The sequence below is a fragment of the Podarcis raffonei genome, chromosome Z (assembly GCF_027172205.1).
Source record: "Podarcis raffonei isolate rPodRaf1 chromosome Z, rPodRaf1.pri, whole genome shotgun sequence".
NCBI lineage: Eukaryota > Metazoa > Chordata > Lepidosauria > Squamata > Lacertidae > Podarcis > Podarcis raffonei.
The window spans coordinates 49,038,778-49,058,444 of NC_070621.1; the positions used below are offsets into that span (position 1 = coordinate 49,038,778).

At 46.1% G+C, this 19,667-nt stretch overlaps 1 protein-coding gene across 7 annotated transcripts in view; it reads left to right on the top strand.

The window, feature by feature from the left end:
- The window catches only part of DOCK11 (dedicator of cytokinesis 11), a 159,183-nt gene that overhangs the window by 17,267 nt on the left and 122,249 nt on the right, over window positions 1-19,667 (top strand). For all 7 annotated transcript variants that reach the window (XM_053374529.1, XM_053374524.1, XM_053374527.1 and 4 more), the window contains exons 3-14: window positions 900-989; window positions 2,362-2,444; window positions 3,317-3,386; window positions 6,176-6,271; window positions 9,340-9,474; window positions 10,227-10,404; window positions 12,415-12,488; window positions 13,706-13,789; window positions 16,039-16,179; window positions 18,175-18,375; window positions 19,096-19,218; window positions 19,359-19,441. In XM_053374529.1, the coding sequence (XP_053230504.1) occupies window positions 900-989; window positions 2,362-2,444; window positions 3,317-3,386; window positions 6,176-6,271; window positions 9,340-9,474; window positions 10,227-10,404; window positions 12,415-12,488; window positions 13,706-13,789; window positions 16,039-16,179; window positions 18,175-18,375; window positions 19,096-19,218; window positions 19,359-19,441 (1,358 nt within the window). The remainder of the gene's footprint in view (window positions 1-899; window positions 990-2,361; window positions 2,445-3,316; window positions 3,387-6,175; window positions 6,272-9,339; window positions 9,475-10,226; window positions 10,405-12,414; window positions 12,489-13,705; window positions 13,790-16,038; window positions 16,180-18,174; window positions 18,376-19,095; window positions 19,219-19,358; window positions 19,442-19,667) is intronic.

The following is a 19,667-nucleotide window of genomic DNA, read 5'->3' on the forward strand; positions in this document are numbered from 1 at the left end:
AGGAACACAGCCTTGGAAATTGATGAATGCACCTGCCTGCATCTTTATTGTTGAAAGAGGGTTGGACAAATTCATAGACTTAATAGAATCCTAGAATTGTAGAGCTGGAAGGGATCATCTAGTCCAACCCCCTGCAGTGCAGGAATATGAAGCTGTCCCATACGGGGATTGAACCTGCAGCCTTAGTGCTATCTGCACTCCACCGCTCCAAACAACTGGAGGAGAAAGCTATCAGTCACTGCTAGTTGAGGCAGTAGCAGTGCTTCTGAATACCAGTTGCTGAGAATTGCAGGACAGGAGAGGGCTCTTGGGCTCCTTTTGTATTCACACCAGATATGCTGCCCTTTTGCCATGCAGAATTGTTACTTTGGGACTTTGACCCTCTTGATATATATTGATTGATTGATTGATTGATTGTACTTATATACCACTTTGCAGATAGATCTTGCAGTGTGGATTTGCATAAGATTATTGCAACAAGAAGCACAATTTTTTTAAAAAAGAATAAGAAAAACAACTTGTTTGTATAGGGGGTGAAAACTGTTTCTTCTTTGTCTCCCCTCCCCTCAGGGCAGGGTGGTCCTTCAGATGCCCATGTTGTGGCCAAACTTGCTGGAATTGTGGATGAGCAGCATCTGGGATGAACAAAAGTTCCTATTCCTGCTGTAGACACATCTGCATTGTAGTTCATAAGAACCTACAAGCGCTAGGAATCAGGCCATTGGTCTGCCTGGTCCAGCATCCTGTTCTCACATGGGCCAACCAGGGGCCTCAGTGGGAAGCCTGGAGGCAGGACCAGGACACAAGAGCAGTGCTTCTCCCTCTTCCATCCATCTGCAAAGCCCCCTTACAACTCTAGTCATTCTGCAACCTCTGACTGCTTTTACTCCCCCTTCCAGGTCTCTGTTGTTGGGCGCCAGAGGAGGACTGTTCAGTCTACAGTGCCAGAAGATGCTCTGAAGAAGGCTCAGAGTCTCTTTGTCCAGGAGGTAAGGTTCCTGAAGGATGTGATACTGACGGGGTGCGCATGCAAAATAGGTCTTGCTCCTTTCCCCCTTTAGGTAAAGGAAAAGAGAGAGACCTGGGTGAATAGTCCTTTCTACATGCTCCAAATGCACATAGAAAGCCTGCAGTGACACCAGAGAGTTCTAGGGCACAGTCCCAGTTTTTGGAGGCAGGATGGGGCAGCTACACACACACACACACACACACACACACACACACACACACACTTTGCCATAGTCAATTTATCTATGTACCACATTTTCCACAACTCCCAGGTGAATTGTAGTTTCATTAGGAGAACCGTAAACTGCTGCTTCAGATTTAGGTGCAAATCCAGCAGGCTTGGGAAGATTTGGGCCCTTTTTGAAAGAGTTGGTGCATTTGGAACTTAAGCTTCCTGTGTTGTGTTGCTCAAAAATGAAGGGTATTACTTCTTTGTTGAACTCTGCATTAAAAAAAAGTAATTGAGGAAATTGATGTTTGTTTATTTATTTTTTGAAAACCAAACGTGTGACTTGCTTCCTCTTTTTAATTATGAAAGCATGACAATAACTGCTGAGGACAGACAACCATAGAACTGAAAAGACACTCATGACGTCGCCTGTGAAGGGCTTTCTTTAAATTATTTCTTTAAAATAATTTTGCAAATTAAGACAGGGAAACAAGATAAGAGTCAGACCTCTGGCTGATGTATCTCAGAAGTGCAGAACAATTTTAAGTGCAAAGCAATTGATAATATTTAGCTCAGTCCTGTCTGTAGAAGTGGCGGGGAACCCTTAACTTCCAGCATCTGCATGGCTTTTGGTCAGAGGTGGTGGGAGTTGTAGCTCAACACTATCTTGAGGGCCACTGATTCCCCATTCCTGATCTACACTGACTCTCCAGGGTTTCAGACAAGGAGTCACCCCTGGCCCTTCCAAGGAGCATGCAAGGCGGAAGCTCTGCCACCAAGTGAGAGTCCATGTAGTAGCTCTGTATACAGGAACATAGAAGCTGTTTTACACCAGGCCAGGACTTTAGTCCCTCTTCCTCAGTATTGTCTACCCTGGAAGCTGCTATCCAGAGTTTCAGCCAAGTGTATCCCAGGCCTTCCTGGGAAGGATGCATGCTGTTCCACTGAGCTAAACTGAAAGAATGGGCGAAGGTTAAATTGTGCAAAACATGAGTTTGAGGCAGTTGAGTTCTGCAGGAAGCAAAGCACCCACGTGAATCTTTCCTGTATCTAATTTTGTAGTTCCTCATATATGAATTAGCAACCCTGGAGTGCTGAAGTTTATAATCCTGGTTTTTGTTGCAGTCTTTAGCAGCAAAGGCAGCTATGAACTTTAACCGCCTTGCATTCAATTTCCTTCACAGTGCATTAAAACCTACAGCTCAGACTGGCACACAGTGAACTACAAATATGAGGACTACTCGGGGGATTTCCGAATGCTGCCATGGTAGGTGTTTCCCCAGGGGAAATCAGCCTCTTCACAGCCTTTCCTTTCAGTAGGATGTCGAAACCCGGATGTTCAGAAGTTCCTTAAACATCCTTCTAGCCGCCTCCCCTTCACACAGGCAACCCAGGTCATGGTAGTATTTCTGTTTCACTGACTTCATTTCAGAGGTATCTCTGCTGTCTTTCAGCTAACACCAATAATAATAATTTTTTTTTTGCAAGTTTTATATACCTCTTAATCAGCAAAATCCTCTAAGCCTAAAACCTAAAATAGTATTTACTATTTATTCCATAAGATTTGATTGTAAAAAGAATCCCTTGAATACAGAAATAAAAGAATGAAATTATCAGTTAAAAAAAAAAAGATACAAGAAATAATTAACATCACTGTTCAGCTAAACACCTGATTCAAACACATGTAAGCTTGGTACGCATCCGGATTCGGCTTGCATACGCAGAAATGTTTCCAGCAGGTTCAGTGAAGGTGCCTGCCTCACATCAAGTGGCAAGGAGTTCCAAAGTGCAGATGCGGCTGCTGCACAATATAAAATACTCATTTAAAAATACTGATCAGACACGAAAAATAAGTTGGCATACAATTTATCAAAATCCAACTAAAAGCAGCAGTTTAAAAACAATTACCCATACTAAAATTACTTGTCTGGGTAGAGCTGCCTAAACAAAAAGTTTTGCTTATCTCACCTTCCTCGGAAGTCGCTCCATCCCCCGAGAGAGCGGGTCCTCTGTGCCCATATGCCTTTCTGGAAGCTCCATCTATGGATTCATTTGTTATTCAGCCATCTTGGGCAAAACATTAATGAATGCTTCTTTTAAAAATAAAATAAATGTGTGTTTGTGTGTGTTTTCTCTTAGCAAATCCTTCAGCCCCGACAAGATTCCAAACCACGTGTTTGAAATTGATGAAGACTTTGAAAAAGATGAGGTGAGGAGAAAAGGGTCAGCCCTTTGTCTGGTAGCCAATGAAGTGCTCTGTGTAACTCAAAAGCTTTCCTAATCATATACCAAGGGAAGCTTGTTTGCTAAAAGTTCCAATTGTTACAGAACAACAATGACAACTTTTAGTATTCGTGTGGTGTTTCCAAGTGCTCAAAGCCATTGTCCAGCAACAAAGAACATAATTTTAAGAAGGGCTTTGCAGCCAGTTCAGGCCAATTCAGCATCCTGCTTTCCAAGTTACCAACCAGACGCCTGTATACACTCCCAGAAGTAAATAAGCAAAGGAACCATCCTTTATACAGGGCCCAGGAGTGGATGCTTAGCTAATCAACCTACCAGTTCTTTCCTGGAAAACACCAGTTCTCTCCCTAGCCAGGCTCTAAACCTGGACATCTTTATTTTTATTATATTTACATCCCCGCTTTGCCTCCAAGTTGCTGAAGGTGGTGTACATGGCTCTCCTTCTCCTCCACTGTATCCTCACGTCAGCCCTGTGAGAGGCAGGTTAGGCAGGCAGTGATTGACCCCATGGTCACCCTAAGTGGGGAACTGAACCTGTGTCTCTGTCATCTTAAGTCCAGCATTCTCACTTCTGCACCACGCTGGCTGCAACTGGAAGTAGCCCCAGTTGGGGAAACAGCTGCATCTGTGGGTGTAGGAGGGACTGAGCCTGGTGGTTTATCTCCTGGGAAGGGTATCCTACGTCCTTGCCTCCACATCACAGAAGCAAATTGTTTTGGGGAAACAATTGTTTGCCGAATTAACGTCTAGCTCCTGCCAGATTGCAGAGGTGGTGTGAAAGAGAGAGAGAATGAGAAGCAGCTTGCCACATCTGAGAATAGTTCTATTACCTTATTTTAGAAGCCGTAACAGGCATCCCGGATAGATTAATCTAAAGCTAACCTGGAATCTCCCCCTTTGCAGTGGGGCACTTATTCCCAAGCAGTTCCTCCTGTAGCCGCTGTTCCTAATTTGAGCCCAATGGTTGCCATGAATTTGATTTGTACTGATTTTATAATGAATTGATTTTAGAATGCTGTATTATTTTATTGTTGTCAGCCGCTCTGAGCCCTTCTCCGGCTGGGGAGGGCGGGATATAAATAAAAATTTGTTATTATTTTTATTAGCCTTGATGCTGTCCCACGTCTGCTCATCTCAGACAGAGGTGTGCAAAGAGGGCATTCCCCTCCCAACCCCTTTTCATTTTCATTTTTAAATTAAAATTTTCCCAGAGAGCCTCCAAAATGCATATCTGTATTCCCATGCATACAACACAACTTGTGGCACTTTGCACCTGTAAAACACACCCTTATTAAGTGATCCACAAGTTAATATAAACCTTTGGAACTGGCTTTTGGTTTCCTGGAGAATTTGTAAATGAAATTAAGCTCTGCCATTCTCCCACAAAGGTATATTTGCGCCTTGTTCCTCTTGCCAATCTTAATTGGTTTTAATTGGTGAGCCTTAATTGGTCAATCAATTTTTCTGTAAGGGGGAATATGTCCTATTCCCATACATTCTTTAAACTGTTCTGGAATGTTACACTAAGAAAAATCCAATTAGGGTTTATCCAGCAAGTCCTGATTCCCATTTAAATGCAGACTCACCCCCCCCCCCACTTTTTACCATGGAGTTGTTGAAAGTATTATTATTATTATTATTATTATTATTATTATTATTATTATTATTCCCTGACCATCTGGCTGGGTTTTTCCCAGCCACTCTGGACAGCTTCGAACAAAATACACTAAAACATCAGACATAAAGAACTTCCCGATGCAGGGCTGCCTTCAGGCATCTTCTAAAAGTCAGATAGTTGTTTATTTCCTTGACATCTGACAGGAGGGTGTTCCACAGGGCGGGCGCCACCACCAAGAAGACCCTTTGCCTGGTTCCCTGTAATTTTGCTTCTCACAGTGAGGGAACCACCAGAAGGCCCTCGGAGTAGGACCTCAGTTTGGCTCCTTTTCCTTGTGTAACTGTAAATTCAGAAGGCATTCAGAGAGCTGCTTCCTTTGTAGGCTTTTGATTCCACATCCCTCCTTTCACATGTGTGGCCAAATGCTGATTTGTACACTTTGAAACTCCCTTGGTGGAGCAGCAGAACAAGGTCATACAAGGGACACACGCACACACACACACACACACACACAGAAATGAACCACCGGGTGGGTGTTTGTGTGGAAACATGCAACTCAAAGGTATCTGAGGTGGCTAGATTTTAAACACTAGTTCCTAATACAAGAGCAACCTCTATTATTATTTTTACCGCCATCATTGTTTATTAAATTTCTTACCTGCCCTTCACCAGCAGGTCACAGGGCAGACGACAGCAATTTAAAATTCAGAATTGAAAGCAGTTAAAACATTTTACATTTGCCATAATAGGTGGGTCCTGAAAAAAACAAGTCCCAGGTGTTGCAGGCCAGGGTAAAGAAGCAAGTCTTCAGCATTTGCTGAGAGCTTTATCGTAAAGGAACCAGGTGCACCCCTGTGAGAAGGGAATCCCACAACATAGGGGCTGCCGCAGAGAATGTGGGGTATGCCACACCCAGACCCACCCACATGCCCAAACTTCTCAGGGAGATGGAACTACTAAGAGGCAGTTCTTTCCCGTTTCACCTCTTGCGTTGCTTGCCAGACCCTTTTCTCATCGTCCAAAACATCTGGAGGGCACCAGCTCAAGGAAGGCAAGGGTGGAAAAGCAGTTCCTGGTCTGATTTAGTGCAGCTCCTTCTTTGAATTGCAGTAACTCTTTTATTTTTGCTCTTCCAGGATTCCTCGTCACTATGCTTGCAAAAGGGTGGCGTGATAAAACAAGGCTGGTTGTACAAGGCCAATGTCAACAGCACTATTACGGTCACCATGAAGGTGAGAGGTGTTGCATGTGCTTGCACCTTGCACAAGAGTCTGATTTTCATTTTCCTGGGGAAACAGTTTCAAAGGACCCAGGCCTGTAAGTCTGGGGGTTCTATCAGTGGTTTAGTGGCACGGGGTCAAGGGGTGTGTGGGTGTGAAAGACTTGCTACTGTTTCTGCAGCAGATACCCCTTCCACAGCACCCAGCACCCTAGAGCTGCCCAACCAATAGGAAGGTGGAGCTTTTAAACCCCCAAGGAAAAGGTCTTCTTGCCCTTTGGAGCCAGTCAAGAGTGAGAGGAAGTGAATCCACCCTCTGAGGACCGGCTCCGAGGGTCACTCTGGAAAAGGGGCATGGGAAGAACACTGGTGGGAGAGTTTTTCACTTATTTGTTTGCAATATTTATATCTCGCTCTTCATTGAACGAAGTAATAAAAGCAGAAAGAGGAACTCGCGCGCGCACACACACACGCATTATGAAATTGTATAAACAGGAGGACCAATAAACAGCAATTCCGTCAGCAGGTATACAAGCATAATTATGAAACAAAAAACAGTATTTCCAATTTAATGAAATACCTGGATAAAAACAATCAAAACATTCAAGCAAATTGAACAACCAATGATTTTATCAGCAGTTCACCCCCCCTACTTGACTTATGGCAGCCCAGCCCCTCCCTCCCTCCCTCTCTCTCTCACACAAAGAGGGTCCCACTTTGTGCCAACAGATGCTCACTCTGTGGCTCTTGAGTAACTTAACACCTTTCAGCCCCACACTCCCCAGACCATCCATGTGCTCACCTTGAGTGGTATTAATTGTTGTCGTCAAGCACCTGCAGCAAAAATACCTCCCATACCTTATCCACAGTAGCATCGGGACAAAACACACAATGGAGAAAAAGGGGTGGCAATAGAGCACAGCAGACTCTCCTTTTCCCAGTTCTGAGGAAACTCGTAGGCACCAAGATCAGTGGGGTTGCCAGGCAGTGGGGAACATGTGGGATTTGCTGGCCTCCCCCATCTCTCATACACTGCTCTGCATGTAATGAACAGCATCCTGGAAACCGTATTTCCATAGGTATGCGTCAGAGGTTACCAGCATGATATCCTTGAGGTTTTCTTCTGGTGCCCATGAACCCCTGAAACCCTCTACCATCCACCACCCCTTTGATCAGGAGGTGATGAGGGGCAGTACTTTCCCTCCCCCCAAAATAGGTGCCAGAACTCACCATGAAGTTGTTACATTAAGTCACCAGGCTAATTGGGGCAGCCCTGAACAGATGCCGCTTTGACAACACCCACATTTACTGCCCGCAGAGATGTTAAAACCTACATCAGGCTGCCTCTCCACCTTGTTTGGGGGTCACCCCTAGTCCTGGTGCAGGTCAGGTAAATGCACCCCCATCTCCCTTGTTCTCTTAGATCCTGGTGGATGGTGGCCAGGGCAGCTCAGAAAAGCCATTGCTCAAACATGCCTGTGCAACGGAAAGCCTGGTTAGAAAGCTTAAAGCCCGCCACTGCTAAACAGGAGATGGATTGGAGAAAGGGGAATACGAATTGGCCCCGTTCCCGTAGCTTGACCAACTATGGCTAGGAGCAAGGCAGAGTCGTAGATCTTTATAAAGGGGTAGACTCACACACACTGGCCAGCTTCTGTTTTGACTTGAAATGTTCATCTGGGCTTCTCAGAAGAACACAAAGGCAAGACGCAGGAATGGGGAGCATTTGCCTGTAATGGCACCAACCTGAGGGGTGCTGGAACTGTGCTTTGGTGCTCCCCAGCTAAAAAACAGCACGGGTGCTTGTGATGAGGGCATACCTTTTTCTCCCTATAGCTGAAGGAGAAAGTTGGAAGGGTGAAGCTCTTTCCTGCTTCCTCTTTCAGCTCTATGTGTTTTTTGAGGCACAGATTGATTCTCCTGGCTCTGACCAAATTGCTTGAAAAAGTGTTCTCATGCTCTTTCTGTATCTCAGTGGAGCAGGGGAGTTGGTCTGGCAGGGGCAGAGTGGTGTGTTGCACCCACAGTATGAGCTCAAAAACCGAACTGTGCACACAGGCCTGGAAGGCAGGAGATCTGTGACTAACATCGGGCTCGGCTCTTGAATCTTTGGACTGCAGGCACAGTGGTCCTGTCAAGTGGTAGGTGTTCCATTCAACCTCCCTAGCTAGTAGCACACATTTTGCTGCAGAGCTGCTGAGGTTGCTAATTTAAAAAATAAAATAAAACCAGTAGTCACTTCCAGCCATCAGCAAATGAAGCTGCAGGTTTGGCTAGCAAGCAATTGCCTACTAGGAGAACTGCACAACCTCTTCCAGTTTTAGCACTCCTCTCCTAGTCCTGAGCCATCCAGCACAGTATTTTTCCATTTAGGAAGTGGATGGCGCTCACCCCCTCCCCACCTTACAGCTCTTGTAAAGAGACACCCGCCTGATCCTGAAAGGGGTGTCTTGCTTCCACGGGTGGCATGGAACTCCAGTGGCCCCACGCCAGTGGTGGGTGGGACCAGAATCAAAAGCGGAATGCGTAATACATATATTTTACTTCTGTACATTATGCTAGTTTCTACACACTCAACAAGCCTCTGCCCTCCATCCAAGCAAGTGGAAGGAATTGTGAGAGTTCAAGGCTGGATAGGTTTGAAGGGCTGCATTAGACCCCCCCTCCCAGCTCTAAGGTGTGTCCCATCCAACTATAGAGAGACATGGCACCCAAACTCTCCTTCTGGTGCTGAGGTCTGTGATGCCACAGGAAAGTTACAGATTGTCAGTGCTGGAGAACAAATTTCAGCATGCAGACTGCAGGCCAGTGCAAAGCTGTTGCCCAGTTGCAGGAAATGCAAGAGCTGGTTTAAGTGTCAGGACTGCCCCTGCCTTCCAAAGCTAAGCAGCAGATCAAAGCTCTCAAGTCTGTGTTGTTCATTAAAACAAGGGGTGCTGGTAGGGAAACAGCAGCTCAGCTTTACAGAATCTGTTGTGATTGCGACAATAGTGCTAAAGAAATTGATCTTGCACTGTGCCAGTGAAGCAGAAATATAATTTCTTGGTTCTTCTCCCCCCCCTCTTTTGCAACGGTGAGCAGGTGTTCAAGAGAAGGTACTTCTACCTGACACAACTTTCTGATGGCTCCTACATCCTAAACTCCTACAAGGATGAAAAGGTCTCCAAGGAATCCAAAGGCTGCATTTTTCTGGATTCATGCATTGATGTCGTGCAGGTAAACGCTTGCAAAGCATGGGGAAGTGTTCCAACCTGTGAATCCTCCCCCCCCACAGTTTTGAGTGGTACAGGCCAAATAAAGGTTGACCACCTCAGTGGAAACCACAGTCCAGAAAAGGGGAGCCTGTTGCCCTCCAGCCGCCAGTCAGCATGGCCAGTGGTCAGGGCTAGGGATGGAAGGATCTGTCAGTGGCTGTTCTCTCCATTTCTCATTTTTTTTCCAGGTTTCTGTAGCAATTTGCATTTAAAAAGAAGCACCTCATGAATGTTTTTCAGCATTTCTCCAGATCAACACATTTTTGTCAGCAATTTTGATTAATGTACCCATTTATGCAAGCGGTTTCTACAATGTATTTTTGTATGCTATTTTCACTGCTATATTCATTTTTTATACACATCTTCCCCACCAATATATGGGCATTTTTGTAAATGTTGTTTGGTGCGATAACTGCAAGATTCAGATAAGTGTGAACTGCAAAGGTAGGCTGTGCTTCCGTTCCCATACTGTTCCTGAAAGTGCAGTTTTGATAAATTCGACTTCAAATGCAAACTGAATCGAACTTCTACCCGCTTCCGTAGTAAAGACTGACAGGAGCTGTAACCCGACTCCCAATCTGGGCTCTGGAAGGTGCTTCTAATTAAACAGCCACCTACCTATAGACAGTCTCTATCGCTCCCATAGACAGCAAAAGGAGTTCAGCACCTCTTACTGACTTAAAAGCACACTAAGTTCTGCCCATCTTCCAGCAGTGCCCCAAAATGCGGCGCCACGCGTTTGAGCTCAAGATGCTGGACAAGTACAGCCACTACTTGGCAGCTGAAAGCGAGCCGGAGATGGAGGAGTGGCTGGTCACCTTGAGGAAGATCATCCAAGTCAACGCGGAGAGCCTGGTGCAAGAGAAGAAGGAGGCTGTGGAATCCATTCCAGGTTTGTTGGCCTACGCGCAGTGGGGTAGGGGAGAGCCTCGGACCTGGTGGGCAAATGTGGCCCTTGGGGCCTCCCTGCCTGACGCTTGTGACCACCCAGAGGTTGCACCCTTCACTGGCCCTGTAGCTCCGTCTGTAGAGCATGAGACTCGTAACCTCAGGGTCATGAGTTTGAATCCCACGTCCGGCAAAATATTCCTGCATTTGCAAGGATTGGACTGGATGGCTGTCATGGTCCCTTCCAATTCTATGATTCTTTCCTGTTTGGCTGGGTGCAGGACAGAGGGGTGTGTAGAATCATAGAACTGTAGAGTTGCGAGGAACACCCCAAGGGCCGTCTAGTTTTGCAAAGCAGGAAACTAGCCTACTGTGCAAATGTAAAAATTACATTTGTTGCCCTGCCCACCTTTGCTTCTGGCCATGGCCACCACCAGCTAGTTGCCCCCTGGAAAGTTAGTTACTCTTCTTATTCTGAAGAAACCTCTCCCTCCCTTCTTTGAGGTATTTTCCCAGAGTTGTTGTTTTTTTAATGGGATTCTGATACATAGCTGATTTCCCTATAGTTTGCAAAAGCTGTAACTTTAGTCTGTGCCAGGCTCCCAGCTGTTTCCTCTGCCGAGTGCCATTTGGCCTTTAAGTCAATGGTTATTGGGAGGTATTTTACTTTCTGAAAATAGATGGAGGCATGCATTAGGAAGAGAAAGCTTTGCTTTCGCTTTCGTCTCTTGGAGAGAGCTCACTGCCTTCTCTCTACCCACCCATCCCTTCCGCAGCAGCTATCCTTATCAACAAATCTTGGGGGAGAACATCTGCCCTACATGCAGAAGGTCTAAAGTTAAATTCCCAGCATCTCCAGGTGTGGTTGGGAGAGGCTTCCTGTCAGAAACCCTGAAGAGCTTCTGCCAGTCAGTGCAGACTGAGCTAGGTAGACCCAATGGTCTGGTTGAGTATAAGGCAGTTTTCCATGTCTGCCTTGCTCCCTCCCCACAATAAATCCAAGTGCCCTATATACATTAAGGCAATCAACTCTTCATTCATGCCTTGTGCTGAGGAAGTAGAGGACTCACATTTTAAAATGGAGACTGTTTGATTGTAAGCAGCTTCATGATGGCACAGGTACAAGCCCATAAGGGCTGTGCGCAATCAACTTTTGCTGCACATGAGCAGAACAAGTTCCCCTGCCATCCCTCATTTCAGCCCAGGAGACAAGTCAGCTGCCTGTGATGAGAATGTGCTGGGAAGGTCTCTAGAGCACAGGAAATAATATTTTGATGTATGACTCTGCTCACCCAGTGTTGAACGATTTGTTGTATCCTGGCAGGGGTTTCCATAGCTTCTAATTAGAGAAAATATGCTTAATATGGCTCTGCTTCCTTCTGCGAGACTAGATGTGCCTCTGAGCTACTCCTGCAGCCCATGTCATTGGGGCCATCTCTCCCATTTCCCCTTTGTCAAGTGTTCCTCTGCTTGCCAAACCAGCTTCCATCAATTGTGTCAATTACCAAGGTATAATACAAGCAATCAAGATAGGTATGCCATGTAATTATAGACTCGGCCAAAGAGCCTTGGATCTAAAGACACACACACACACACACACACACACACACGGCCCTTAGAAGTCTGCCCTTGTAAAACAAAATTTTAAAGCTCCTTGTGTCGTGCAAAGATTGTAAAATGCATGCCCTTCCCTCTTCCTGCCTGGTTCTGCATTGCACAACCAGCTGTGCACTCTTTTCTGCACTCAAAACAACTCCTTGAGCAGAGATGAGCACCGCTGACAGATGAGCGGAGGTGGTGTCTCCATAACCTGAGCATTTTGTGTACAAGAGAGATTTCCTGGAACATGACCTCTCTTCTTGGATCAGAATCCCCTGGCTGGGTTCCAATCGCCCCTGTCCAATTTCCCAGCATTGTAATTGTGGCGGAGCCCCCATGGGAATGGCTGCACATGAGTGGGCTGGCCGGGCGCCTTTGCTGTCACTTGCAACATCTGCTTTTCGTGACTTTACAGATGATGAGTTGAGCAGCCAAGGAAAGTCAGAGAACGAGAGCTTGGAGAGGAGCATGCACCCAGAGCTGATGAAGGTAGTCTTGTCGTCTGCATTATCTGCAAATCAGGCAAGCTTTGCAGCACCCCTGGCCCATAGCAGGAAAAAGCATATGAAAATACACTATATACACACACATACACACACACACACACATATATATGATTTATTTATACCCCGCCCCCCCAGCCAAGACTGGGCTCAAGGCAGCTAACACCAGGTATAAAAACAATTGATTAAAATACAACTTAAAAACAAGATTAAAATACAACATTAAAATGCAGCCTCGTTTCAGTAGAAGCTCAAATAAAAAACTTTTTTGGGGATGAAAACGGCAAGTCTTCATCAAGGCCAACTATCCAGACTGGTCCTACATGGGCCAAAAAAAACCCCAGGTAAGTCCCCAAATAGGAGTTCCATCACAGAAGGAGAAAGGAAATAGGAAAGAGGGGAAGGGGATCAAATTGATTCCAAGACAAAGGCCAGGTGGAACAACTCTGTTTTACAGGCCCTGCGGAAAGAAATCAGATCCCGCAGGGCCCTGGTCTCATGAGACAGAGCGATCTACCAGGCTGGAGCCAGTGTTGAAAAGGCCCTGGCTCTGGTTGAGGCTAATCTAACTTCCTTAGGGCCCGGGACCACTAGGGTGTTGCTATATATGGACCTTAAGGTTCTCTGTGGGGCATACCTGGAGAGGCGGTCCCGTAGGTACGAGGGTCCTAGGCCTTGAAGGGCTTTAAAGGTCAAAAGCAGCACCTTAAATCTGACCCTTTAGTCCACCGGGAGCCAGTGCAGCTGGAAAAGCACTGGATGAATATGCTCCCATGGCAGAGACCCCGTGAGGAGCCTCGCTGCAGCATTCTGTACCCGCTGGAGTTTCTGGGACAGCTTCAAGGGCAGCCCCGCGTAGAGCAAATTACAGTAGTCAAGCCTGGAGGTGACCATTGCATGGATCACTGTGGCCAGGTTGGGGCGGGAAAGGTACACAAGGGTAGCAAAATGCCTCAACAGCCAGCAGACAAATCATTCATAAAAAGTATTGTGGAATTAAATACAATATGTTGCTCTGAATTTCTCAGACCCAGGCAATTCCAATCACCTGCATGTTTTTCCCACCCAGAAAATGAGAGGCAACTCTGTTCTGTCTCTGTACTGTTCACCAAAAGCCACCTCTGGATGGTGACACTTTCTCTCCTGATGGAGACCCTGTCCTTCCTCTGACCTTTCTGCTGATGCATGTCTTTTCTGTTTCAGTATGGAAGGGAAACTGAGCAGCTGAACAAGCTCAGCCGGCATGATGGGAGACAGAACCTCTTCTCCTTTGATCCAGAAGTTCAGGTAACCCCTTCAGCAGCTGTGACAGCACCTTGCAGGAGGCCCCGAGGTGTTTCGCTCAGTGGAAAATTGCACCTCCTGTCTGTCGTGTGTCTTGAAAAGCCTTTGGTTCTTCTCCAGTGGGAGGAATTAAAATGTACTCCCAGGGATAGCTACCTTCCACCCGGCTCTCACATTCACAGAATTGCTGCCTTCATTTGTTTTAATTAAATCAATTTACAGTGCAATCCATTGCATGTTTACTTTGAAGGAAGTCATGCTGCTTCCTGAGGAACTTACTCCCTAGTGAGTTTGTACGTAATAGTCGTGATTAGGGATACTGGAGAAATTCACTCCTCATTTTGAGACAGACATGGGTAACTTCTCAAAATGCAGCCATCTTTCTTTTTTTTAATATTTATTAAAATTTTCCATTGTAATACATTAAAAAAATCAAAAAAGGAGAAACAAAAAAGTTTAAAAACACATAGAATTCACAATCCTTATTTTCAATAACATATTTCCCTGACTTCCCCACACCTCCCCCTCTTGTATTCCAATTCAAATTGTTGGTTCAACAAGTTCTTATCCCTAATTTTTTACCTTTTTATATTTTATATTTTATACTTAGTTCATTTTGAAAAACCAATTTTGCCTTGTAGACATCAATGGTTATACATCAGTGCTTATTCTTAAAACCTTTTTCTAAAGTTGGCCTAAATTCCCTTCCACGATTTCCTCAATTCTCATACAAATGACAAAACAAAGTAAAAGCAAAACAGATTATAATTATACACCCTTTGGATTCCCAAACTCCACCCCCCCCTTTCCCGGTTTCAATCCCCAACAAACGTCCATCAGTCAATCTACTATCAGCCTGGAGACCTCACGTCCGAGGCTCTTAATTCTCTCTCAATTCCTCTCTGCCGGTTTTTTTTGATAGTCCTTGGTATTAAGCCCCAAATCTCGGAGAAGCTCTAGTCCAATAAGGTCCATGTTTCTTCCAGCCAGACCTCCATACTTAAAAGTGGAGCCTGAATCTTGTTTCTTACTCCTTCCAAGTCCAAATGTCTCCAAAGCTCGAACTTCCATCTTAATCAAATTTGTAATCCTTGGGTCTTCAGATCTCCACATAGGGAGATCTCTCCATTCTTCAGTCTCCAATTCAGACCAAATTTTCACCATCAAGTTCTTATTTTCCTTTGTAACCATCACATCAGGCCTCTGGCCCTCCTTTATCTTTTGTAACATTACAGCTCCTCCTTCCTTTTCCTCAGGAACAACATATATATCTTTCTCCACACTCTCAAAGCTCTCAAGTTTCTCTTCTTGTCCAGATGCATGGGCTTCCTGAGTCAATTCCTTATCAGATTCAATGAATTTGTTTACTGTTAAGCCAAGAGTTGCAACATTTATAGCCAAAACATCAATTTGGCCTTGTAACTTTCCCAAGAGAACAAAGACTCTGTCCAATTTAGCTTGAATTTTCCCTCCTTCAGCCATTCTTGTAATGTCCCAAAAACCCCTCTAGAGGGATTTTGGTTACTTTATCTTCCTTCCAGTTCAAATCCAAAAATCAAGTTAGTTTGTATCAGTTCTTCCTTGTTTTCAACAAAGTATAGTCAAATTGTAACAAATATAGCCAGCAGAAGCAGCAAAAACAAAGTTCTCTTTTTCCGTCTTGACAGCTAATTTGACAGCTGTCAAACTCTTCAATACCTTCAACAGGCTCTCTTTAGGTTGCTTTAGGTTGTTTACAAGACGGGGAGACGGACTTCTTGTTTGCGCCTTCCCCGATTGTACCTAATTCACACACACAAAAAATCCTTTAGAAATCCAATTTCCGTACTACTCACGGGTTATTTTGAAGTCCAAATCACAAGAAGAAGTCAGCGCTCTCCGGCCATGGCAGCGCGGCTTCACTTCACAGGAGAAGCAGTCGACTCTCAGCACCGCGCCGCTCACCCCGTCCCCCGTTCCGAAGCCTTTAAAAAGGCTCCTTCGCAGGTCGGGGGGTGCAAATGGTGCCCGCCGAGTCACCAGGTTCACAGGCTTCACCGCCTGTGATTTTAAGGGGTCCCCGCGTCGCCGCAGCGGTAAGAGCCTAATCCTGTGGAGCCGATTCCCTCCGGAGCTCGGAGGGAATCTGCCATTCGCCGCTGGCGCTAACCCGGAAGTCCAAAAATGCAGCCATCTTTCAGGAATCGACCTTCTCCTAAATGGTTTGAGAAAGTTATGAGCAAAATGCAAATACGATATTCTTCTTTCCTTAGAGGTTAGATTTCTCTGGAATTGAACCGGACGTGAAACCTTTCGAGGAGAAATGCAGCCGCCGTTTCCTGGTGACCTGCCACGCCCTGACCTTCAACCTTCTTGCCCACCTGAGCGACCAATCCGAGGGCCCGCCCACAAACGTACGCATAGGCTGTCATCCTCCAGGGATCAAGTGCTTTTATACATTGTCGGAGAACCTCCAGAAATTATCTGCTGAAGTCTTCCATGTAGTCAGCTATATTAATTTCAACCAGGGGTTGTTAAACTGTGGCCCTTACACATCTCCATCTCCCTCCAGACCCAGACAGCATTGCCGACAGTCAGGAATGATGGGTGTTGTAGTCCAACAGCATGAGGAGGGCACCCGCCGGGTCACTCAGTTAAGACAGGTAGTCCCTGCTCTTCAATGTTGCAGCTCACAGAACAGGCTGCGAAAATAGCTAGAATGTGTGTAACAATAGAAACAACCTACTAAACAATTCAAGAGATAGCTAAAACTAGCAATCAAATTAATTTTGTTAAGCTGGTGTGAAAATAATCAGCATTCGCCAAAAAGATACGATTGGGCACCAAGCAAGAAGCATTTCAAAGCCAGAAGGTCCCGATTGTGGGCTTCTCATAATGAGCATCTGGTTGGCCCCTGAGAAAAAAGGACGCTGGATGAATAATGGGTCCTTGGCCTGATCCAGCAGCCAGGCTCTTCTTGTGGTCATATGAGAGGGGTCTTTTTCTGCTTTTTAAAAACAGGCAGGGAGGGATGTGGGGAGGCAATGTCTTCCTTGCCACCACTAATGCTATCCATTATCCTCACCTGCCATATTTGTACAATTCCCTCTTTTCAGCGAATTGGTATTTATTGGTGATGGGGAGGGGTAGTACCTCTGCTGGGGGCCGCATCCTTTTCCTTCTGGGGTAGCTTGGCCATATTTGGTCCCCACCCTGCATGTGACAATGGTCACAACCGGGGAACAACTTCAACTAGCTGGCTAAATCAGGTGAGGGGAGCCTATTGGTCTCCAACCCTCAATGAGTTAGGGACTTCCTTGCATGCGAAGGCAGGCTCTGGCAGATTGAATGGACAAGTGGGTCGAACAGTCAAGAAGGTGGTTTGTGCATGTGCTGTAGAGGGAAGTGAGAGGCAGGTGGGGCTCGTCCACCTGGGAGGGAGCCCAGCTAGGAGATGGGAAACTCTGGTCCAACATAAATGTCTGCTGCCTTGTGGGCTATCTTTGGGAAAAGAAAAGGCTAAGGAGAGAACCCTACACAAATCCAGAGTGGCGTCCTAGCAGCGGTTGGGTGGTACCTGGTACACCTCCTTCCGGCTACTCCAGAGCCAAAGGTATTGCTCTTCTTCCTTTTGGACCACATCAGTGAGACCGTGAGGGGGGTCTTGTCATCTGGGCAACCCAGGACCTCTATACACACTTCACAGGCTTGCACCCTAGGGAGGTCACTTTGGTGCTGCTCACACAGTGGATTGACTTCAGCCCCAGAGGTGCACTCCATTGTCTCTCAACACAGACAGATGCCAACAAAAATTATTGTGATGCTGTAGGGGAGTTTCAGTGAGAGTTTAGCACCACCTTGTGATCAAAGGCAAGAATTGGGGGAGCTCTTCACTTGAGGGAAGCGAAGAGCTCCCCCAATTCAGCTTTCTTCTCTCCCTTCGTCAAAGTGCTTGTTTGTCCTCAAGTTCCTTTCTCACTTTCATAGGAATCTATGGCCACCAACTTGGATGACTTTAAAAGAGGGCTGGACAAATTCACAGAGGCTAAGGCTGTGAATGGTTTCTTACACGGAGGGCTCTGCTCTGCTTTTGGGGTCTTCTGAATCCTGAAATTTGCAGGAGAGGGGAGTGGGTGCTCTGGCACTTAGTTTCTGCTTGCTGGTTTCCTACAGGCATCCTATGTCGCCACAGTGGGAGCAGGATGTTGGACGAGATGAGCCTTTTCCCCTTCTTATGCTCTTTCTTCCATTGCTAACCCCCAACCTCCAAAGGCACCCAGAAAATAGCCTCAGTCCCTCAATTTAATCGACAACTTTGTATAGGAGATGGCAGTTCTTTAGAAGTTGTAGATGCATAAATAACGTAAATAAACGTAAATAAATGTGGCCGTTTCTTTTCCAATATCCAGGTGGAGCCATTCTTTCTCAGCCTTGCCCTGTTTGATTTGAAAAGCTGTTGCAAGATTTCAGCTGATTTCCATGTGGACCTGAACCCCTTGCCTGTACGGGAGATGCTGCCCAATGCTTCTGCCCAGGACTCCAAGAACAACAGTGCTAGCAGCCACTTTCTTCATGGAATACCTGAATCCTGCTTGCGCTATGTAAAGCAAGTAAGGAACTCACTCACATTGGAGCTTCAGGATGGTGATGCTGAACTTTTTAGGGCTGGGCTGGTTTCAGCAAGGGGGTGGGCATCTCCCGACACCAGATTGGCCTCCAGGAAGGTGGATGTGTGTTCATTCCTGGCTACTTTATGGAAGAAAAGTTTGGTGTAATGCACAACCTGAATTGTTGTTGTTGTTGTTGTTGTTGTTAATATGCTGTCTGTCTGACTGGGTTGCCCCAGCCAGTCTGGGCAGCTTCCAACAAATTAAATCATAGTAAAAACTTCCCCAAAGAGGGCTGCCTGCCTTCAGATGTCTTCTAAAAGTCAGATAGTTGATTATTTCCTTGACGTTTGATCGGAGGGCCTTGCACATTGCAGGCATCACCACTGAGAACTGAATACCACCATTGGCCACAATTCCCTGGTCAAATAGAGAAGTGTTGCTGTGTCTTTTCAGGCAATCATATAACCAGCCTCCTTTTTTTCTGGTGGGCTTAATCACTCCAGCCTAATCATCCCACTTCCTTTCTCCTTCCTCTTTGGGCACTGGGCTGCACCTCCCTGAAATATCTCACTCTACCACCCAGCATATGTAGCTGTGCTCTGTTGAGTTGCCAGGTGGCTCCTCCCCAACGGAGCAGATCTGCGCAGCCTGTTTTGTGCCTTTGTCCACAGAACTGTGTTGCTTCTAGGACCTCACACTCTGCTCCTTTTCTGTGTCAAGGGGATCTTCTCTGTGACAAACCCACACCCAGAGATTTTCCTTGTTGCTCGGGTGGAGAAGGTGCTCCAAGGAAGCATCACACACTCTGTGGACCCCTACATCAAGACCTCCGATCCCACAAAGGTACGTTGAGCCACAACTAGGTGAAATCGTAATGCTGTAGGACTCGAAAGAGCTTCCATCTTTTACTACTTTGGGGTTTTCAAGACTTTGTTTTTGTTTTGACTTAAATCCACACCTCTGCCTTGTTCCTTGCCTTACAGACTGCTCAGAAGGTCCACAAGGTGGCAAAACTGGTGTGCAGCCGCCTTGGCCAATACAGGATGCCCTTTGCTTGGGCTGCCAGGTCAGTCTGTGTGTTTGCTTGACTTTGCTGCCTCTGGTTTCTGCATTTTAGGGTTGGGAAACCCCAGGCCTGCAGAACAAATGCAGCCCTTGAGCCCTTCCTGTCTGGCTGTCCAAACACTCTCCCTAGTCTCACTTCACATCCTTCTCACTGGCTGGAATATCTCACTGGACTCTGATAATGCATCCTGCTTGCCTAGATGTAGAATAAAGAGGGGTGCTTGAGT